The sequence below is a fragment of the Lolium rigidum genome, chromosome 3 (genome assembly GCF_022539505.1).
Source record: "Lolium rigidum isolate FL_2022 chromosome 3, APGP_CSIRO_Lrig_0.1, whole genome shotgun sequence".
NCBI lineage: Eukaryota > Viridiplantae > Streptophyta > Magnoliopsida > Poales > Poaceae > Lolium > Lolium rigidum.
In genome coordinates this window covers 303,186,603-303,205,233 of record NC_061510.1, presented here as the reverse complement: position 1 = coordinate 303,205,233, position 18,631 = coordinate 303,186,603, and the positions used below count along the sequence as shown (strand labels likewise).

The window sequence follows — 18,631 nt, the reverse complement described above, 5'->3', positions numbered from 1 at the left end:
TCCAGTTGTCACAGTTCAAGAGCAACATGAGTATAGCAGCAGCGTTTGGCTGTGAACAACCGTGCATCCTGAACCATTGGTCTGAAGCTCACAGTCTGTAAACTACAGTTTCGCCATTGCTGGTTAGTGATGTTTTGACCTGCTTACATCCAAGGTGAATCTACTAGTCTCACAGTCTGCTGACTTGGTGCTCCTTGCCTGCAGGAGGATGGCGACCAATCCGGCTTTGACTCTGTTGAGTTCAGCTACAATGGTGGTGGTGAACTTGATTGTGACAGTAAGGCTCTACCAATCCCTGTTCAAGTTGCAGACTCTATGAGGGCAGAAAGATTCGAGCTCGTCTTGTCAAAGAATGGCTTTGTTTGAAACATGAGGCAAAAGAATGGCTTGTTCAGGTGTTGTGTTCTTTCAGGAGAAGCATTTCAAGCACAGGTTTCTGGGATCTTGTGTTTGCCCTCGCCATGTACTTATTTCCAGAGATGAGTTTTTCTTATGTTTTTCAGTGGTACTGGTCATGTAAATTATATTGTGTTCTATCAGGAGAAGCATTTGAAGCACAGGTTTCTGGGATGTTGTGTTTGCCCTGGCCTTGTACTTATTTCCAGAGATGAGTTTTTCTTTGTGTTTTTCAGTGGTACATGTAAATTATGTTGGCAGATGAATGAATTTGTTTCTGGAATAATCAAATCACTCCTGGATCAATTGGACAATTCAGATTTCAGAGCGACATGACTAACAGCAGACGCTGGCTGTCCTTCCATACAATTCTTCTGAATAAGTGTGCATCCAGAAACATTAATCTGGAGCTCTGAGTCTCTGAGCTACAGCTTTGTCATAGCTGGTTAGTTTTGCTGTTAACTGCTGATGTCTACTTGAATCTGCTAGATTGATAGTCAGATGAATTCTTGCGAGTTAAACCTTCAGATGGGTGACTTGGACTGCTGCAGATGGTTTTCTGATGACGAAGAAGGACCAATTCTCCTGGGTGATGCCGAGGCATTGCCTGATACATTGCCTGATACAACTTTTCAGCATATTAGTGCTTCCTGCCAGCAAGAGGATGGCGAGCGATCAGGCTTCGGTTCTGTTGAGTTCAGTTGCAATGGTGGTGGAGAACTAAATTATGACTGTAAGGCTACTCCAAACCCTGTTCAAGTTGCAGAGTCTATGAGAGCATAAGGATTCAAGCTCGTCTCGTCCTATGATTCAGACTGCTGGACTCTCTTGTACAAGAATGGCTTGTTCGAAACATGAGGTTAGGGTTATACCGTGTCCACATGTTGTGTACTAGATTGCTAGTTAGTATATCGGGAGGACCATGGCAAGCACAGGATTTTGTGATCTTGTATTTTGCCCCAGCCTTGTACTTATTTCGAGAGATGAGTTTTTCTTTATATTCTTCAGTGGTACATGTAAAGTATGTTGGCAGATGAATATTTGTTTCTATCACTCCCTGGTTTATTTCAATCCAGTTGTCACAGTTCAGAGCAACATGAGTATAGCAACAGCGTTTGGCTGTGAACAACTGTGCATCCCGAAGCATTGATTTGAAGCTCAGTCTGTAAACTACAGTTTCACCATTGCTGGTTAGTGATGTTTTGAGCTGCTTACATCCAAGGTTAATCTTACTAGTCTGACAGTCTGCTGACTTAGTGCTCCTTGCCTGCAGGAGGATGGCGACCGATCCGGCTTTCACTCTGTTGAGTTCAGCTACAATGGTGGTGGCGAACTTAATTGTGACAGTAAGGCTCTACCAAACCCTGTTCAAGTTGCAGACTCTATGAGGGGAGAAGGATCCGGGCTCGTCTTGTCTAACGACCAGACTGCTAGATTCTTTTGTCCTAGAATGGTTTGTTTGAAACATGAGGTTAGGGTTACCCTTGTTCAGATGTTGTGTTCTACCAGGAGAAGCATTTGAAGCACAGGTTTGTGGGATCTTGTGTTTACCCCAGCCTTGTACTTATTTCTAGAGTTGAGTATTTCTTTATGTTTTTCAGTGGTACATGTAAATTATATTGTGCTCTATCAGGAGAAGCATTTCAAGCACAGGTTTGTGGGATGTTGTGTTTGCCCCAGCCTTGTACTTATTTCCAGATATGAGTTCTTCTTTAAGTTTTTTCAGTGGTACATGTAAATTATGCTGGCAGATGAATGAATTTGTACTTATTCCAGAGATTAGTTTTTCTTTATGTTTTTCAGTGGTACATGTAAATTATGTTGGCAGATGAATGAATTTGTTTCTGGAATAATCAAATCACTCCTGGATCAATTGGACAATTCAGATTTCAGAGCAACATGACTATAACAGCAGCTGCTCGCTGTCCTTCCATATACTTCTTCTGAATAACTGTGCATCCAGAAACATTAATCTGGAGCTCTCAGTCTCTGAGCTACAGCTTTGTCATAGCTGGTTAGTGTTGCTGTGAACTGCTGATGTCTACTTGAATCTGCTAGATTGATAGTCAGATGAATTCTTGCGAGTTAAACCTTCACGTGGTTCAGTCTGTTCAATGTTCACATCTGTCCTGTATCCACCATCCTGCTGGCTGGCTGCACTTCAGTCTGTTCAGTGTTGACTTCAGCCGCCGCCGGCCATGCTCCGGCGCTCGCCGGTGCCGACGTGCCTGCCGTGAATAGAAGCGTGCCGGGTGCACACGTGCATTGGTGACACGGCAGATGCGTGCATTGGTGATACGCTGCGCTTCGTCGTGCCACTGAAATGCGGGCCCCGAATGTCAGGAGCAAACCCTATCCCCCTCTCCAACGCTTGGACCTGGACTCCTGGCGGCGTGCCACTTGAGCCTCTATCAGTCCCATTCGCCGGCGCGGTCGCGGAAACTGAGATTAGGGTTTATCGGCGAGGGTAGAGAGAGCAAGAAGTGGAAGAGGGTGGCGATGATGGCCTGCAGGCTACGATTCCACCAGCGTGAGATGCCCCATCCTATCTCTTCTTCTCTTCTCTTTTTCAGCAAGCAAAGACCAAGGCTTCGCCGCCGCAATCCTTTGTTACTACCTTCTTCCAACTCTTCCTGCAGCTCTTGCGAAAATGAGAGTAAAAGTTGTCTCCCCATTCGTTTTCTCCGTTCCTGAATTTGTTTGTGCCCATAAAATTATTCAGTTGTTAGAAATGTTTCTTCCACAGTTAGGCTGGTTGGAGTCCGGCCGACCTGCTGCACTCCGGCCCGGGCGCTCGCGGCGGTGAAACCCCAAAAGATTCAGCCCCCCAAGAAGTAAAGTTCTGAACCCTTCCATGTATGTGTATTTGTTCTAGGATGATTGTGCTAGCAGGGCATTTGGAACATCAATAAGCATGTCATGGCGGCAGCATCTAGATGCTAGATTCCAAGGTGTTTGTGTAGTAATATGATAAGATAAACCAGTTTCAGCCTCTAGGTAGTTCTTGCGTAATCTATTAGTCTGTTTGAACCTGGCAACTTCGCTTTCGTTTCTTATTGAAGTGGCACTTATCACAGTTCAGTTATAGGAGGGACAAAATTTTGGTGTTGACATGATGATTGCTCTCAATCTCTTAGATTCTTTTCCGACTAATATTGTTTTTGTTCTTCTAACTCAGGAAAAAGCGATTGGATGAAGTGTGCCTTGAGAGGTTTCAACAATACAGCAGAACATACATCCAGTCATGGATCATTCAGGGTTAGTTCTTCCTTCCTACATGGTAATCCATAACCTGCACACTTGCATTATTTGATTGGGTACTTTACAAAACCTAGACTTGAAAAGGCTAGCTCGGTTCATGCCAAATAGGCCAAAATATATGGGAGTGCTATTAGCTTCATGATAATCCAAATTTAGGAACAATGAACTCAGCCCATGAGAATGTCTACTCTTGCTCATATATTGATAAAATTAGATTAGCAAACATTGTAAGAAAAGGCGCTCTTCTGAAACGAAGGTCATATTGATTTTCACTGAATTCAGGAGGCTGGCAGTGAACAATTGCGCCTGCTGCTCAGTGAGAAAGTGCTTTGTGCGGCAGAGAAATGCAAGAAATTGTTTCTTGGTATTCGTTGACCCTTCCTATCTGACAGAGTTGGTCCAGATCACTGAGGGGGTTGATCTGGATGAGTAGTCCCATGTACATGTTGACCAACTAGTTGAACCACGGCCAGGGCAACATTGGCTCAGTGGCCCCAGCCAGTAATACCATTTTTTCCTGTGTCTGTAAGGTGGAATGATGGAAGCCATCTCCTTCTCGAGCACACATTTTCTCATGAAGAGCTGTTCTCACTGATTCAAGCAAGGCAACATTTGCTCATGAAGAGCTGTTCACACTAATTAAGCAAGGCAATATTCCTCTTTTGCTCTGGGACGTTGAAGGTTTTTTCTTCTCCAGCCTTCTGGACAAAGTGTTAGCAAGCTATGCCGCATGAACACATGCAGCTCCCGGCTTCCTGTTACTTCTCTTGCGAACAATGCGTATGTGGTATCTGACAATGCATGAGTTCAGCGTTTTCATCTGCGCTAAATGCTTAAGATATGTTCTGTGGAATTGGTTGGGTGAAATTGGTTGGTTGGGTGGAATTGGTTGGGTGAAATTTGAAATTGGGGCATTTGCACTTCGCTACTGAAGTATGCCGCTCTCATGCTACTGCCACATTTCACTTGTGCAAGTAATATTTGGAATTACTTACACACTTACCATTTGTCACTGTGACCTTTGAACCTTATATATTTATTTGTACAGCCATATCTTGTAAATTATCCTCCATTATTCAACTTTTTGAATTTTATAGGTAAAGTCCATGTGAACGGCAGGGTTGTCAACAAAGCTGGAACACAAGTATCTGACAAGTCAGTCATAGAAATCAAGGCTGAAATCCCAAAATATGTATGTAGGTGATGCTCTAAATAATTAGCTTTGTATTTTGGCTCATTATGCTTTAAAAGTTAAAGCAACTCTGTTTCACCAAATTTATAATCGTATCATTTGTTGTGACCTAATTCAGAGCTGGGCATAAGCTTGAGGCAGCAATCAAAGAATTTGGAGTTGACTGTGATGGAAAGGTAGCCCTTGATTCAGGGCTGTCTACAGGTGGTTTTACGGACTGTTTACTTCAGCATGGGGCATCACATGTGTACGGTGTCGATGTTGGTTATGGACAGGTTGCGGTTACTCACTGGGATGTTCACTTTTAATCTAGCTACTATGTTCCTCTTCTTTGTTTGTCAGGTGAACGTGGTTGCTACCTGTTGGAGGAGCAGCATAACTATTTAAATCTTGATGTGTTCTACTTTATTTCAGGTGGCTGAAAAAATTCGTGTGCATGAACATGTTTCAGTAATTGAACGTACAAATTTAAGACATCTTGATAAGCTACCACAACTGGTTGACTTGGTGACGCTGGACCTCTCATTCATCTCAATTCTTGTGGTATAATTTCGTAGCCTTATCATATGTTTATATTTCACTATTCTTAGAAAAGTTATTAATTTTTTGCAGTTAATGAAAGAGTGCACTAGGTCATTACAGTTTATCACACTAACTGTATAATTCTGTGCATGCGATTCCTTTTTGTAATGCTTTCTCATTACAGTTAGTGTGATGTAAAATATGAGCATGCTGTAAATCCAGTTTTTGTGAAATTGTCTGTGGTTCATCCTGTAAAGCGACCCAATTAACTGCACAAATGGCTGACCTAATCGCATCAGCGCAAGCCTTGTAGCCATAGGGTTGTAATTTATATTTGCGCACTAGGTCAACTTTACTGAATCAAAAGAGTAATGCATGCGTTAGGAATAAAATGTGCTGTCCTGTGATAAACTGGTAATAGCAAGTGTATCTTTGTAGCTGTAGGGTTGTAGTTTGTATTCACGTACTGGATCAGCTTTACTGAACCAAAAGAGTAATGTATTGGGAAGAAAATGATATGGTTTTGTGGTAAACTGGTAATAACAAAGTGCACACCCCTATGCAATTCAAGTCTGCTGTTTTTCATGTTCTCTAATATTTTGCATGCCTAGGGCGTTTTGTTTTTTCAATATTTTGCATGCATAAGGTACTTCACTCTCAGCTTAGAGAAATTACTATAACATACATGTTATCTAGTATTCAGTGATACTATCTGTGGAATCTAGGTTATGCCTGCTGTGGTCAAAGTAATGAAGACAGACTCGACATTGATAACACTTATCAAGCCTCAATTTGAAGCTCGTAGATCTCAGGTATAAAAGTGGGCAGGTTTCATCTTAATTACTTTATAATTTTTCGGTTGAAAAATCGGCTGGATAGGCACAATAATACTGATGAATAGGCTACTGAAATGTATCTGGTTTTATCCTGTTCAGGTAGGAAAAGGTGGGATTGTTCGAGACCCTCTGGTTCATAAAGAGGTATATTTTGCTTTCATTGGCTATCATGTTTCGTGCCTTACCAATGCCACCAAAGTTTTTCAAGGATTATTTGTTATTACTTTATCCTTTATATGATTTTCCTTAGCTAAGGCTACTATGACTCCGCTGCTTGCTCATGATAGGTTCCTATTTTGAAATCCCCAGCAAATAGCATTACTTCCAAATAAGAAAACCTTCCCCTAAGAATATAACACTATCCTGAGAAAGGGTCCATGCATTCAGTGTTTATTTGTTGTCCCCTTTTACTTGAAGTTCCTTTCCTTGAGTTGTTATTGGAAGAATTAACCATTCAACCAAATTCATTACAGGTGTTGGATAGGATAATTTCAGGCATAGAGAAGTTTGGGTTCCGCAATGAGGGTTGGATCGAGTCTCCTCTAAAGGGTGCAGAAGGGAACATAGAGTTTCTTGCCTGCTTCGAAAGGATCTCAATGCCAGAGGCAGGGGCAGAGGCGGAGGCAGTAACACAGGCAGATGCACAGATGGAGGCAGAGGCAGTAACACAAGCAGATGCACAGACGGAGGCAGAGGCAGTAACCACACAGGCAGAGGCAGATGCAGAGAAAAAATGATTACCATTATGTCTATGTCATGCCAGATTTGGTTAGAGAATTAGCTGGAACAAGGGATCGTTGTTTTTCGCACTATTACGCAGAAGTATCTGGATTCCGTCAAATCAGGTTGCACTGGGATTTTGCATATGCCACTCTGAAAGTTCAAAATTTGTGTTTGGCAAGACCAACAAAGTAGATCCAGACATGACAGTGAGATACTCGGTTGTATACAAAATTTACTTTTTAGTGGAAATACAAAACTAAATTGCCAGATTTGGTTGCTGTTCATCGAGAATGTGAGAATGTATTTGTTTATCTCAACATATGGAATTTTCTTGTTGTTAACTGAGAATGTGAGAACAGTTCTTACATTCTGTACTTCTGTGATTTAGCTATGTTATATTTGTTATAATTTAACTATGAAGGAGCAGTGCAGTTTATTCCACTATTGTTGACAATTTTCTTTGTAATTTTGCATGGGTTACAACTGTACATGCAGTCAATAGATGGTGATTAGCCGCAGGTACCATGTAACTTTGACAAAATATTCCGTTCTTCGAGAACAAGAATCTGGTGTACAATGATATGAGGTCGGTGATATATGTGCCTACTGATTCACATTGACCCCCGGAAATATGGCTAGTTCTTGGAAGATTCTTTGCATCGACAGATGGTACAACCTGAACACTCATCAGCACTTCAATTGCTAGATGATACTACTAAGCTGGAATCATCTTAAGGAATCAATATTAATGATTCAAGTAGGATATGCATCCTGACAATGTTCCCCAAAAAGCGAATTCTGTCCTCTTATTTCTGCTGTCGTGTATTTACGCAATCAAGTGAAATAATAATACAAATACGATAGAAGTACTTTTGAGACAAATTGAAGTGGTTTTATATGTTAATCATAGTATTCATAGAGTATAGTGAACTTTTAAAGATTCAGTACATGCAAGCAAAACCTTTTTTTTCTTGAATAGAGGGATAATTAAGAAGCTAACTGATTCGGTTAACACTATTTACATAAGTGAGAATCATCAAAAGTTCAGCCATTGGTCTATACTCTATAATTACAGTACAAAGTGGTTTACTTTTGGTTTTTCTTGGAGTTAAAGACAAAATATAAAATCTGAAGAATTATCAGCTAATCTCTATGGCTATGCACGCTAGTGGACTTTTATCAACCAATCTGCCAATCGCTATTGACCAGAATGCATAAGGCATACTAATATGGCATTGACAAGATTTAAAGTACGATAAGTACATAATCGCATTATTATCATTATTACTCAAGGTCAAGTCAGCAACTAAAGTATGGATGCGTACTGGAGTATGGCTTTATTGATAGGCTCCCCATGCGTGCAGCTACCTTGGTGCCCTGGCCTATGAACATTATAAATTGCGCTATTCACAGTAAGCAAACTGAATTTCCAGTTAGTGTATTTCCTCGCCCAAACAAAATGCTTGACAGAGCAAGAATGAATATGATAAATAAAAATTAACATATTCCATTTTGTGGGATGACAGGTTCTTTGAATTGAACATGGAGCATGTAGCTTTACTAGGAATCAAAAAACCAAGAGAAAAAGATTCAATGCATCCACTGAACATCACTAAATTGTGACCATGTGGAGTGCTATCAAATCAGAGACCAACTTGCTTAGGTTGTCTGCTTGGCAATGTACAACGAACAAATATGTTCCTACGGACCCATACCTACAATAGTGGTGTTGACGTCTGGGTAATATGGTCCCAATTATAGAAGATTTGAAGGAGAATGGATTTTTGGCTCCCCAACTTCTATGATTCCTTCGACTGAAGTAAAAAAAAGTGCATTTGAAATTTTACAGTAAAAATAAACTTTCTCTTGTGTATACTAATAAGAACACAAACGACAAATGCACTGATTTTGACTTTGCAAGTATCCAATGCAAGACTTCAGATCCAATTTACAGCTATGGCAACCAAAAACATCTCATACCATGAGCCAAAATGTTGCAACATACTCTAATGTGACATTACTTTCAGATTCAATCACGTAACTACATGCATCCCACCGTATCACATTTGAGAATGGAGATAGTAGAAGACAGTGGAACTCTTATTTACTACATAGGTCGCTATATTTCTTTTTGTGTAGCCCACAAATGAAATAATTTTTTCGTGAAATGTTACACTTATTCTGCATGTAAATTTTAATGTGATGGTTGTGTACACATATGACATATGACAAGACAGATCGCCTTTCTGGGTCTCCGCCATCTTTTATATAGGTTGATGACAAAAAAAAGAGAATAGACAACCAGGAAAATCAAAGTGTAGCCCGAGCTACACATCTCTTGTTTATTTTACAAAATTCGAATTCAACATTTAAAGTTTCAAAAAAAATCTGAATGTAGCTAATGATGTGCAAAATTTCAGCATCAAATACATTATATTAGAGGCTACACAAAAACAACAAATTCTGACAAATGTTGGAGGTTACAAACTCTATACGGTTTCAGATCCATGGATTTATGAATTTTGCACAGCCCAAAATACTGAGTCTTTCGTATTGCTTTTTTTTCACAGTCGTAGAGTACATCATTGTCTACCTATAGAATTTTTGTTCCTAATTTTTTGAAACTATAAAATACCATTTTCAAATTTTTGAAAAAGAGCTTCATGTAGCATGAGCTACAAAATTCCACACTCTAGACAACCATGTGAATAAAGAAGTAGACTTCCTAGACGAAAAAAGTAAAGTAGAAAGTAGGAAGACTATGGTAAAGTGGTGTATAGCCTGCTCTACAACACATCTATCCCACCAGAGCAAAGTTTTCTCACTATTCCCCTTTCTCTCTCATTAGGCAGGAAATCCCGATAAAAGTAGCCATACAGGAAAAAAAGTCTAAGGCCTCATGCCTCGCGACAGTTCCTCTACCAGACTACAACTAACCCTTAAAAGGCAAAACAAGAATAAAATACACAAATCCTAGGCAAAGCCTTCAAGAAGGAATCACCGCACGTGTGTTGATGATGATGAGTCCAATTGTAGGTCGATCTCGGGATTTTCATCCCTCCAAGCCGAGCTCTGAGCCACCACCTTCAACAAGGGCACGGCGCAGACGCACGTCGGCATTGCCAGATGATAATAAAATGTTTCCACCGGAATGTGCAATCTCAATGTTCTTGTTTTGCGTTGCGAGATGTAGTCTCCATGAATGGGTGTAGTCAATATCATCCATTCATGATATGTTTTAAGTTTTCACCAGATATGTACATACAATTAGTTAGATTTATGCGCAAAAAAAGATCAAGTACAACTAGCATTGAAGTGATGTATATTGTCGCCATGAAATAATATTAGCATCATTACATCTCCAATACTTGTCACTTAAGACAACAAATTAACTAACATCGAGTTACCACAAATGAGCTATTGAATTTCACATCTCACAAGATAACATGTATAATTTTGTACAAATATATTAGATTGTATTTATCTTGTAGAAGGCCACAAAAGAAATTGCAAGCGTTTCTGGGAAATAGGATCCTCAAAACGAGTATTATTTAATAATGTGGCACTCCATGAGGGTTACATAACAATCATAAGGATGAACATTGATCTAAACGTATTCCTAAATATCATGTGCTTGTTTGGTAAATGATGAGCACATCACAACTCTTATGTTTATATAGTGGAGATTAGGATCTTACTATCTACCTAATGATTTGTTTCTTCTACAGTGGGTTGGAGGTTAGTTGCAATGGATATAACTTAGAATATATAGCCAAAGGGCCTGCATGTACATTTTCATGGACATCACCATTAAAGTACACTTAAAATTATTTGAAAGAAGATTAACTACATCCGTGACTAGCTTTTGCTTCATATAGAGGATAATTTCATAGACTTGAAAACACTATTATATTAGGCAATACGACAAACTTTGGAGTTCTTGCTAAGGCCGGTTCCTGAATAACCTTTTACTATAGATCATTTTTATATGCTTTCTATATACAATGACAAGCTCAATAAATAATAGCCATGTCAGATGTTATTTATAGTTATACACTAGTAATTTGTATATCTAACTAATATGTAATGGTTAATTACATGCATTTAATCTATGTAAATCATGTCGGTCCACTCACACGAATACATGCGTGCATGGGTGCGCTTATATTTTCCTAAGTAACAACAATAGTGATAATAAATAATTACATATCCCATTGCATATTTGTAATAATTTTTTTGCACCGACTTTGGAACTCTTAAGATTATGTCTGTACACGTGCCAACCATCTAAACCATATAGGATCATTCTAGAGAACTCTACGAATATCTCATATCTAAATATTTCATGCTACACCTGAAATATATAATTCCAGAACTTTGCCTAATTGAGTAAAATTCTCTCTAAATTTTGCTACCGGAGAAAATAAGATGATTTGAATGCTTACACACATTTGACTATCCATGTCTCCCCTACGATAACAAGTTGGCTCACGCCGATCCCGGGAGGACGCGTGGAGGCATCGGGATGGTGCCTACGCCTCTAGGGAACGATCCCACCGCTCGTTGGGTCGCCAAATTCTCTGTGTGCACATGAACCACTGACTCTCGCTATACCCTGCATCCATGAACGCTTGGACCCGGCCCATTCCCAGTCCTTCGAGTCATCGACCTCAAGTCGATTTGCACTCAGCGAGAGCATCCATGTGCGAGTCTTGCGGTCCTGCCTCCCGCACGAGGCCGGTCCTAGCGCAAATCAATCAAGCTCATGTCTCCAAGAAGTGGCAGTACACGCACTAGCGGAGCCTCACTATGATTGTGTGGTCAATTGATATCACAAAAATGGGGTCCTTCTTTGATTTTCGCGTTTGATTTTTTGTTTCATTTTTTACTTTTCTTCTTGATTCTTGGTTTTCTTTTCTCGCCGCGTCCTTCTTTTTTGGCTTCTCTGGATTTTGGTTTCTTAGTTTGTTTTTCTTCTATACGTCTTTCTTCTTGATTTCACTGTATTCCAGTTTTCCCTATGATGTTCTTGATTTTGCTTTCACGGAGCTTTTTCCCATCTGTTCTATGTTTATTTCCATCCGTTCTCTTTCTTCTCGTGTTTGATTTTCCAGCCGTGCCTTTTATTGAATGTGGTTTTCTCTTTCTTTTGCACATTTTCCATTTTCGTTCTTCCTCTATCTTTTTTGGTTTACCTTAGTCTCGCTGTCCTCCATGACTCGGTTTCAAATTTCCGGACGTTGTTTCTTTTTATGGAAACGGTTAGGCATCTGGTTGGTTCCCCGCTTTTTTTATGTCTTGCCCAATGATGCAACTAACGGTAATTGTGATAGACTTTAGGGTATAGCGTCCAATATCTTGATTTGTTAGACTTTGTCAGAGTGTTCCCCTAGCACTAAGACTCTGTTGTTAGCATAAGGGTTTATGATATAGGGCACTCTTTGCCTCCAACTCGAGTGGTTGAGATTTTCGCCTATATCCCCTAAGAACTATACCTAGCATGTTAAAAACTGAGGCTGGTTCCATCCTGGCAGTTTCTGGTATAGGATGGAAGTCATATTGCTCGATGAGTTGACGTGACATGGAGGGAGTTGGCGGCGCTAGCACGGAGGATCGTCGTGGACTGCGGAGCGATGTGGTTGTGGGGTGAGGTGGGGTAGGGTTGGGACAAAGGAAGAGAGATGAGACACAGATGGTGAGTGCAGAGAGAGGATGATAGGTAACACAGATGGTGAGTGCAGAGAGAGGATGATAGGTAGGACGGAGGGACAATAGATGTTGTGGCATGTGCACGCTCAACGGTGAGAGATCTTTTAAATAAAGAGTGGATAATTTTTAGTTCATTGGGAGTTAACTTAATTTTTGCAATCACATTTCCAACTCATGGCTAGCACGAATTGAAAAAATTAATACGGCATTATTTCAGTTGCAACCCATGACTAGTACAAATATGTAGCAATAAAATGGGCCACAACATTTTTCTCTGTTACAACTCATGTGTAAGTAGTAAAATTGCAGTTCCAAACCCACTTGTAGCCAGAAAAATCATGTTTTTTACATAGCTAGCACGAATCATGACACAATCTAACGGTTTAGGTTCAATAAGAATCAGCAAACCGTTTAAACAAATCTCAAATTTGAGATTGGTTTGAGATTTCCATATAGGTTTCACCAAATTAAACAGTTTAAGAGATCCCTTAGGTGCTTGTACTTATCTGCTACACACTTTTAAACATATGGGAGGTGGGATAAGAGGTGCCTATATAGGTACCCTGCCGCACTGTTTTCTTCTTGTTGCTTATGGAGAAATTGGACATCTGGTGTTATCTTGGTGGAGTTAGTACCACTGTTTCAACGAATGGATAACTGTAGCGGGACTTTTTTTATAATTTTTTTTTTGGTTGTGTGCATCAGTAATACCGCTAGAGCAATACGTTGTTGCAGATGCTGAATGTAATTGTTATCTACATGATATTAATATATACTTTTTTGTCGAAAACACGTATCCTGCTTAGTATGGTTACTCCCTCCGTTCACTAATATAATTTTTTTAGCTTTTAGTAGATTTATCTATTTTGATATGTATCTAGTTTATTTTTATTGTGTAGATTCACTCTATGGTAGTATGTATTTAATTTACTCCCAAATGTGCAAAACGTCTTATATTTATGACAGAGGGAGTACATGTCTCTACATTGTAAGCTGAGCTTGCCGTGACTCTCGTGGCTGTGGTCACGCTTTGTTGTGATTTGGTTCAGTGATGCACGCAAGCAGCAGAATGACGTGCACCTGGACACATGCCGGCCGCAAAGGGCAGCTGCGACAGGCAAAGCAAACCGAAAGCCTTTATTGAATTCTGATTCGATGACTGAAGAGCAGGTGCATTGAACCTTTGCAGTTGTTGGAGGCGCGATGCGTAGCTAGTCGATTTGGCTTTACTTTCCATTTGAGGCGCAGCTAATTGCGTGAAATCCTAGCCTTCCTGGATAAATCACTTGCACATCAGCATATGTCAGTACTATTACTATCTGTAGATAATAAGAATCTTGTCACGGCTGAGATTCATATAGGTCTGCACTTGTTCAAAATCCGACACACATGTAAACATGCAACCAAGTTTTTAGTGATATACTTCCTCCGATCGCATAATAAGATATAAGATGTTATTAGAGCATGTCTAACAGACCTCTTAGAAAGCGGTCACCCCGTAAAATTCCGACGGGATAGGGGTGGGCGCAGTTTGGGCCGTCTAGCAGGCCCCGTATTCGGGCCGGCCGTATCGGCCAAATACAGGCCCAGTCAAAAACACAACGCCGCCCCCTACAAATACAGGGTGTTGTTGCGAGTGAGGGTCCAACCCCTCACTCGCAACCCTAGCTCCGCCGTGCGCCGCCTGCTCCCACCACATGCTCCAGCGAGCAATTCCACGCCGCACGCCGCATCATCACCACCCCGGTGGCCATGTCCGCACGCCGCAGCACCAGCGCGTCGCCCGCCTTCGGATCGAAGCGATCCCGCTCGCCGGACACGCTCGAGGAGGCGTGGCGGCGCCACTGCAAGCTCTCCACCACCGGGAATCGGCGTGCAGCGTGCAGGTACGCCGGCGGCCTCTATGTGCCACCGAAGCTCCGCGAGTTCGCGGCGGGCGGGCGCTGGTACAAGGCCGATCCTCCGCTCAAGCCGATGAGCGGCGTCGACTTCGACAAATGGCGCGCCGATTGGGAGCTGCACCGCCGGTCGAAGGCGACATGGGAGGCGCGGATTGGGAGCACCAGCGGCGGAGGAGCGTCGCGAGCTGGCGAGGAGGAAGAGGAGGCGGAGGAGGGGGAAAACCCCTCTACTTGCAGGCGGTGGCCGCATCCATGAAGGATGCCGGCGAAGCTGTTCGGGCGGAGGAAGACGAGGCGGCGGCGGCCATCGCCGCCGTGAAGGAGATGGAGGCGCGGGAGGCCGCCGCCAATGCGCCATTCGTCATCCTCGATGAGTAGATAGGTTCGTAGAAGTCGCGATCCATTAGGATCGCACAATTTTGTAAAATCCGTATCTAATATCTATGTATGAAGATGATGAACCATCGTTTAATTTTCCCGGGGTTTGCAATTTTCGAAAATACGTGCTGAAATACGGGGTCTGCTAGACGGAATGGTTCTTGCGTGAGCATTTTTTTGATACATGGTCCTCTACTCGCGTTTTACGGGGCATCAAAATAGGGGTTCTGTTAGACATGCTCTTACGTACACTAAAAAAAGAGCAATCTAGAATGGGCCGAGGATGACTAACACACATGTCAAAACTGAGAATCATATACGTGTGTATTTGTGCACTTGTTCGAAACCAGACAATTCAACCAAAATGTTCCCGGATTTGCTCCCTCTTCGGTAGGATATGTAACCAAAATGCATGACAGAGGATAGCATAACACTAATCTACTACTACTACTAACAAGTATGAGCTGTAATGACGGCAATGCAACTTGAGTTAGGCGTGCCATTGTTGTGCTCCTTCCTACAAGCACAACCTCACGTGGCCAATTGTCCAATTGCAAACACATGACTCAAGATTGTATGGGTGTCCATGATACTAAACCCCAACTTGATTTGCCGTACGAAGTAGCACACGATCCAAGATCCAACGATCTATCTGATAATGACAACTTGATAAGTCAGCTTTGTTGAAGGCAGCTCTGGAAACGTAGGCTCTGACCAATGCAGCAAGGATAGAGCTAATTAAACGTGGTTAAAATACAATGTACTAGGAATACTTGTTTTGCCTTCCAAGTTTTCTTTTGCGACATTTCTTGAAAACCTTTTCTGAAACTACTCATGTGTTTTCTCTGCTAGTGGTGCCAACTCCCTAACTGGTTTCCCTCCATCCAGTTTGACACTACAAGTCGGTGTGGTTGGACAGTTTAGTGTCTCTTTGATTCAAAGGGGTTTCGTACAAATTTTGGAGGATCTGAACTTTTAGGAATTTTTCCAAACAGGTGGGTATGGTTGGAAGATTAAAACTCAATGATGGAAATGTCAAACAGTCCCGGCCTCACTCAAATAAATAGAGAAATTGCAGATTTTTGCACACAAAAGATACGCGGAGATTTTCACAATCCCATAGCAGTACTTAGAGCATGTCTAACAGGCTCCTTATTTCTCTGCTCCGTATAACGCGAGTTTTTCACCCCATATCTCAAAAGTGCGTCTTGCTGAACCATTCCGTCTAGCAGACCCCGTATTTCGCCCTGTATTTTAAAAAAATTGAAACCCCGGGAAAATTAAACCATAGTTCATCTTCATTGATCATACACTGGATCATACATATACATAGCGATCTACTGCGATCCTAGCTACTCGTCGAGGATGATGAATGGCACGAAAAGGCCCCCTGGAGCCTCCTCCTCCGCCCTAGCGGCAGCCTCCTTCGCCTGGAATTCCGCCACGGCGGCGATGGCCACCGCCTGTTCGTCTGCCTCCGCCCGCGCCTTCTCGGCGGTCTCCGCCTCGGATTCGGCCACCGCCTGCAAGTATGCCGCGTCCTCCTCGCTCTCCGCTTCCTCCTCGCCGGCCTCCGCTTCCTCCTCGCCTCCGCTTCCTCCGCCGCTGGTGCTGCCGATGCGCGCCGCCCATGCCGCATTCGCCGCGCGCTCACGCTCCCACTCAGCGCGCCACTTCTCGAAGGCGGCGCCGCTCATCGGCTTGAGCGACGGATCTTGTCGGTACCACCGCCCACCCGCGGCGAACTCCCGGAGCGAGTCCGGCATGTAATACGCGCCGCCGTACTTGCGAGCCGCACGGCGGCTCCCCGCGGCGGAGCGCTTGCATTTCAAGCGCCACGCGTCCTCCACGTTGTCCGGCGAGCGGGATCGCTTCGATCCGCTCACCGGCGAGGCGCTACTGCGGCGGCGGGCGTCCATGCCGGGGCTGGGGTCGAATGCGGCACGGGGGAGGGAGGAATTGCTCGCCGGAGCAGGGTGGAGGCGGCGGCGGCGCACGGCGGAGCTAGGGTTGCGAGTCAGGGGTTAACCCCTCACTCGCACGTTCGCCCGGTATAAGTAGGGGGCCGCGGGGCGGATTTCCTGGGCCTCGTATTCCGCCGAAACGGGCCGGCCCGAATACGGGGCCTGCTAGACGGCCCAAACCGCGGCTGCCCCGTATCTCGCCGGAATTTTACGGGGTGAGCGGGTTATAAGGGGCCTGTTAGACATGCTCTTATTTCTCCGTAAACAATATCTTGGCAACTGACCGAAATATGGTGTATATACTAACCGGTGTGAGGCGTGTGCTACTTGCTATATCCTGTAGCTAACAGCTACAGTTCACGACCTCTTTCGGTTGCTGAATTCGAAGGATGACTAGCTACGAACGATAACCAAGTGTGAGTGCACGTTCTATGCCGGTTTCTCTCACAAGGATCCGTTGTTTTCTTTGCTGGAGGTTTCTCGAAAAGAAAAGAGAAGTAGACGCGACGAAGAAGAAGACGCGTGCAGTCTACGTTCGTAGTAGGAGAGTAAAGATTTGACACATTGTGTATGCGCCAAAAGGCGACCAGGGGAGAGGAACCCTTCCATGCACATCAGGACCGCCTTTCTAAAAGGAAGGGCTTGGAATAAGAGTGAATTTTAGTTATCTCCTAGGAGAGAGCTACTAGTCTAATATTGCTGAGTAAAAAAAGGAAGTCCATATGCAAGATACTCCCCAACTAACCAGCGTAAATAGAGCTTGTACTGGAAAGATCAAAGATCAAGCAAATATACTTGATTATCTTTATGTCAACCTTTTTCCACCACAATTGTCAAAAATATATATTATCATCAGAAATGATTGTACTATGAATACTTCTAGAACATAAAGTAGTCTAAATGCAATTGTTATTATTAGTAACAAACTAAATATGATAGAATTGCGGCGTGCCTTTTTCCACCGCAAGTGTCAAAACATATCTTTCATCCCAAAACTTTGTGCCATGAATCCATCTAGAACATAAAGTAGTTCAAATTGAAGTTTTTATTATTAGTAAAAGATTACATAGTGCATATCCTAACACACCAAATATGATAGAATTGCGGCGTGCCTTTTTTCTCAACTACATTCAAAGGCTTGCTTTAGTATTAAACGTAGTGACTCTTAATCCTCTTCCACCAATGTTTGTCTCGACGAGGCATATTGTATCGACATCAAAAATTCCCCGTCAGCATAGGGTTTTATGCTTCACCGCTAATCTTTACATCGACGACAAGACTCATATGGATGCCACATCAGCCTGCCTACCTCTACCAAGAACTATTAAAAAACTTCAAAAATTCACATTATAATGGTAAAATGTTTCATGCTCTAGTAATAAACAAATGCTTTTCTAGTATGGAAATAGTAAACATATGCTAATTGCAATTAGGACAAGTAAATCCAATCAAGGCACCAAGACGACCAATAGCAGGCACTGCCAAAAAAGGAGAGGAAGGAAGCTTATGGGCCACCCTAGCCCCCACCATGCATATGCATAGCTCAAGTTGGTCCTTGATGCAATGTATCCATCCCTCTTCTCCTCCTCCCCCCAAGATTTCAAACCCCACTCATAAAATTGCCTCCCCTCTCTCTCTTCCTTCGTCATCATGCTTCCCCTCTCCTGCCCCCATCTCCATCCATCCACAGCACCGTCGCCAGAAAGTGGATACACGAGTCCTCACCTCCGCGCGACGATATCTACCTCG

General features: G+C 42.7%; 1 protein-coding gene across 1 annotated transcript; it reads left to right on the top strand.

Annotated features, from left to right (window-relative positions):
* Positions 1 to 2,770: 2,770 nt before the first annotated feature.
* Positions 2,771 to 7,343, top strand: LOC124703644 (hemolysin A). Its single transcript, XM_047235867.1, has 9 exons — positions 2,771 to 2,926; positions 3,143 to 3,230; positions 3,575 to 3,654; positions 4,755 to 4,857; positions 4,968 to 5,124; positions 5,264 to 5,392; positions 6,097 to 6,183; positions 6,307 to 6,351; positions 6,681 to 7,343. The coding sequence occupies exons 1-9, from the start codon at positions 2,896 to 2,898 to the stop codon at positions 6,942 to 6,944; spliced, it is 984 nt and encodes a 327-aa protein (XP_047091823.1). The 5' UTR covers positions 2,771 to 2,895; the 3' UTR covers positions 6,945 to 7,343.
* Positions 7,344 to 18,631: the final 11,288 nt, after the last annotated feature.

Excerpts from the sequence above, each read along its gene's own strand:
- LOC124703644 (XM_047235867.1), top strand. The coding sequence starts at position 2,896 with ATGATGGCCTGCAGGCTACGATTCCACCAGC. Across the intron at positions 3,231-3,574 it reads AAGATTCAGCCCCCCAAGAA|GAAAAAGCGATTGGATGAAG; the intron begins GTAAAGTTCTGA and ends CTTCTAACTCAG. Across the intron at positions 3,655-4,754 it reads CCAGTCATGGATCATTCAGG|GTAAAGTCCATGTGAACGGC; the intron begins GTTAGTTCTTCC and ends TGAATTTTATAG.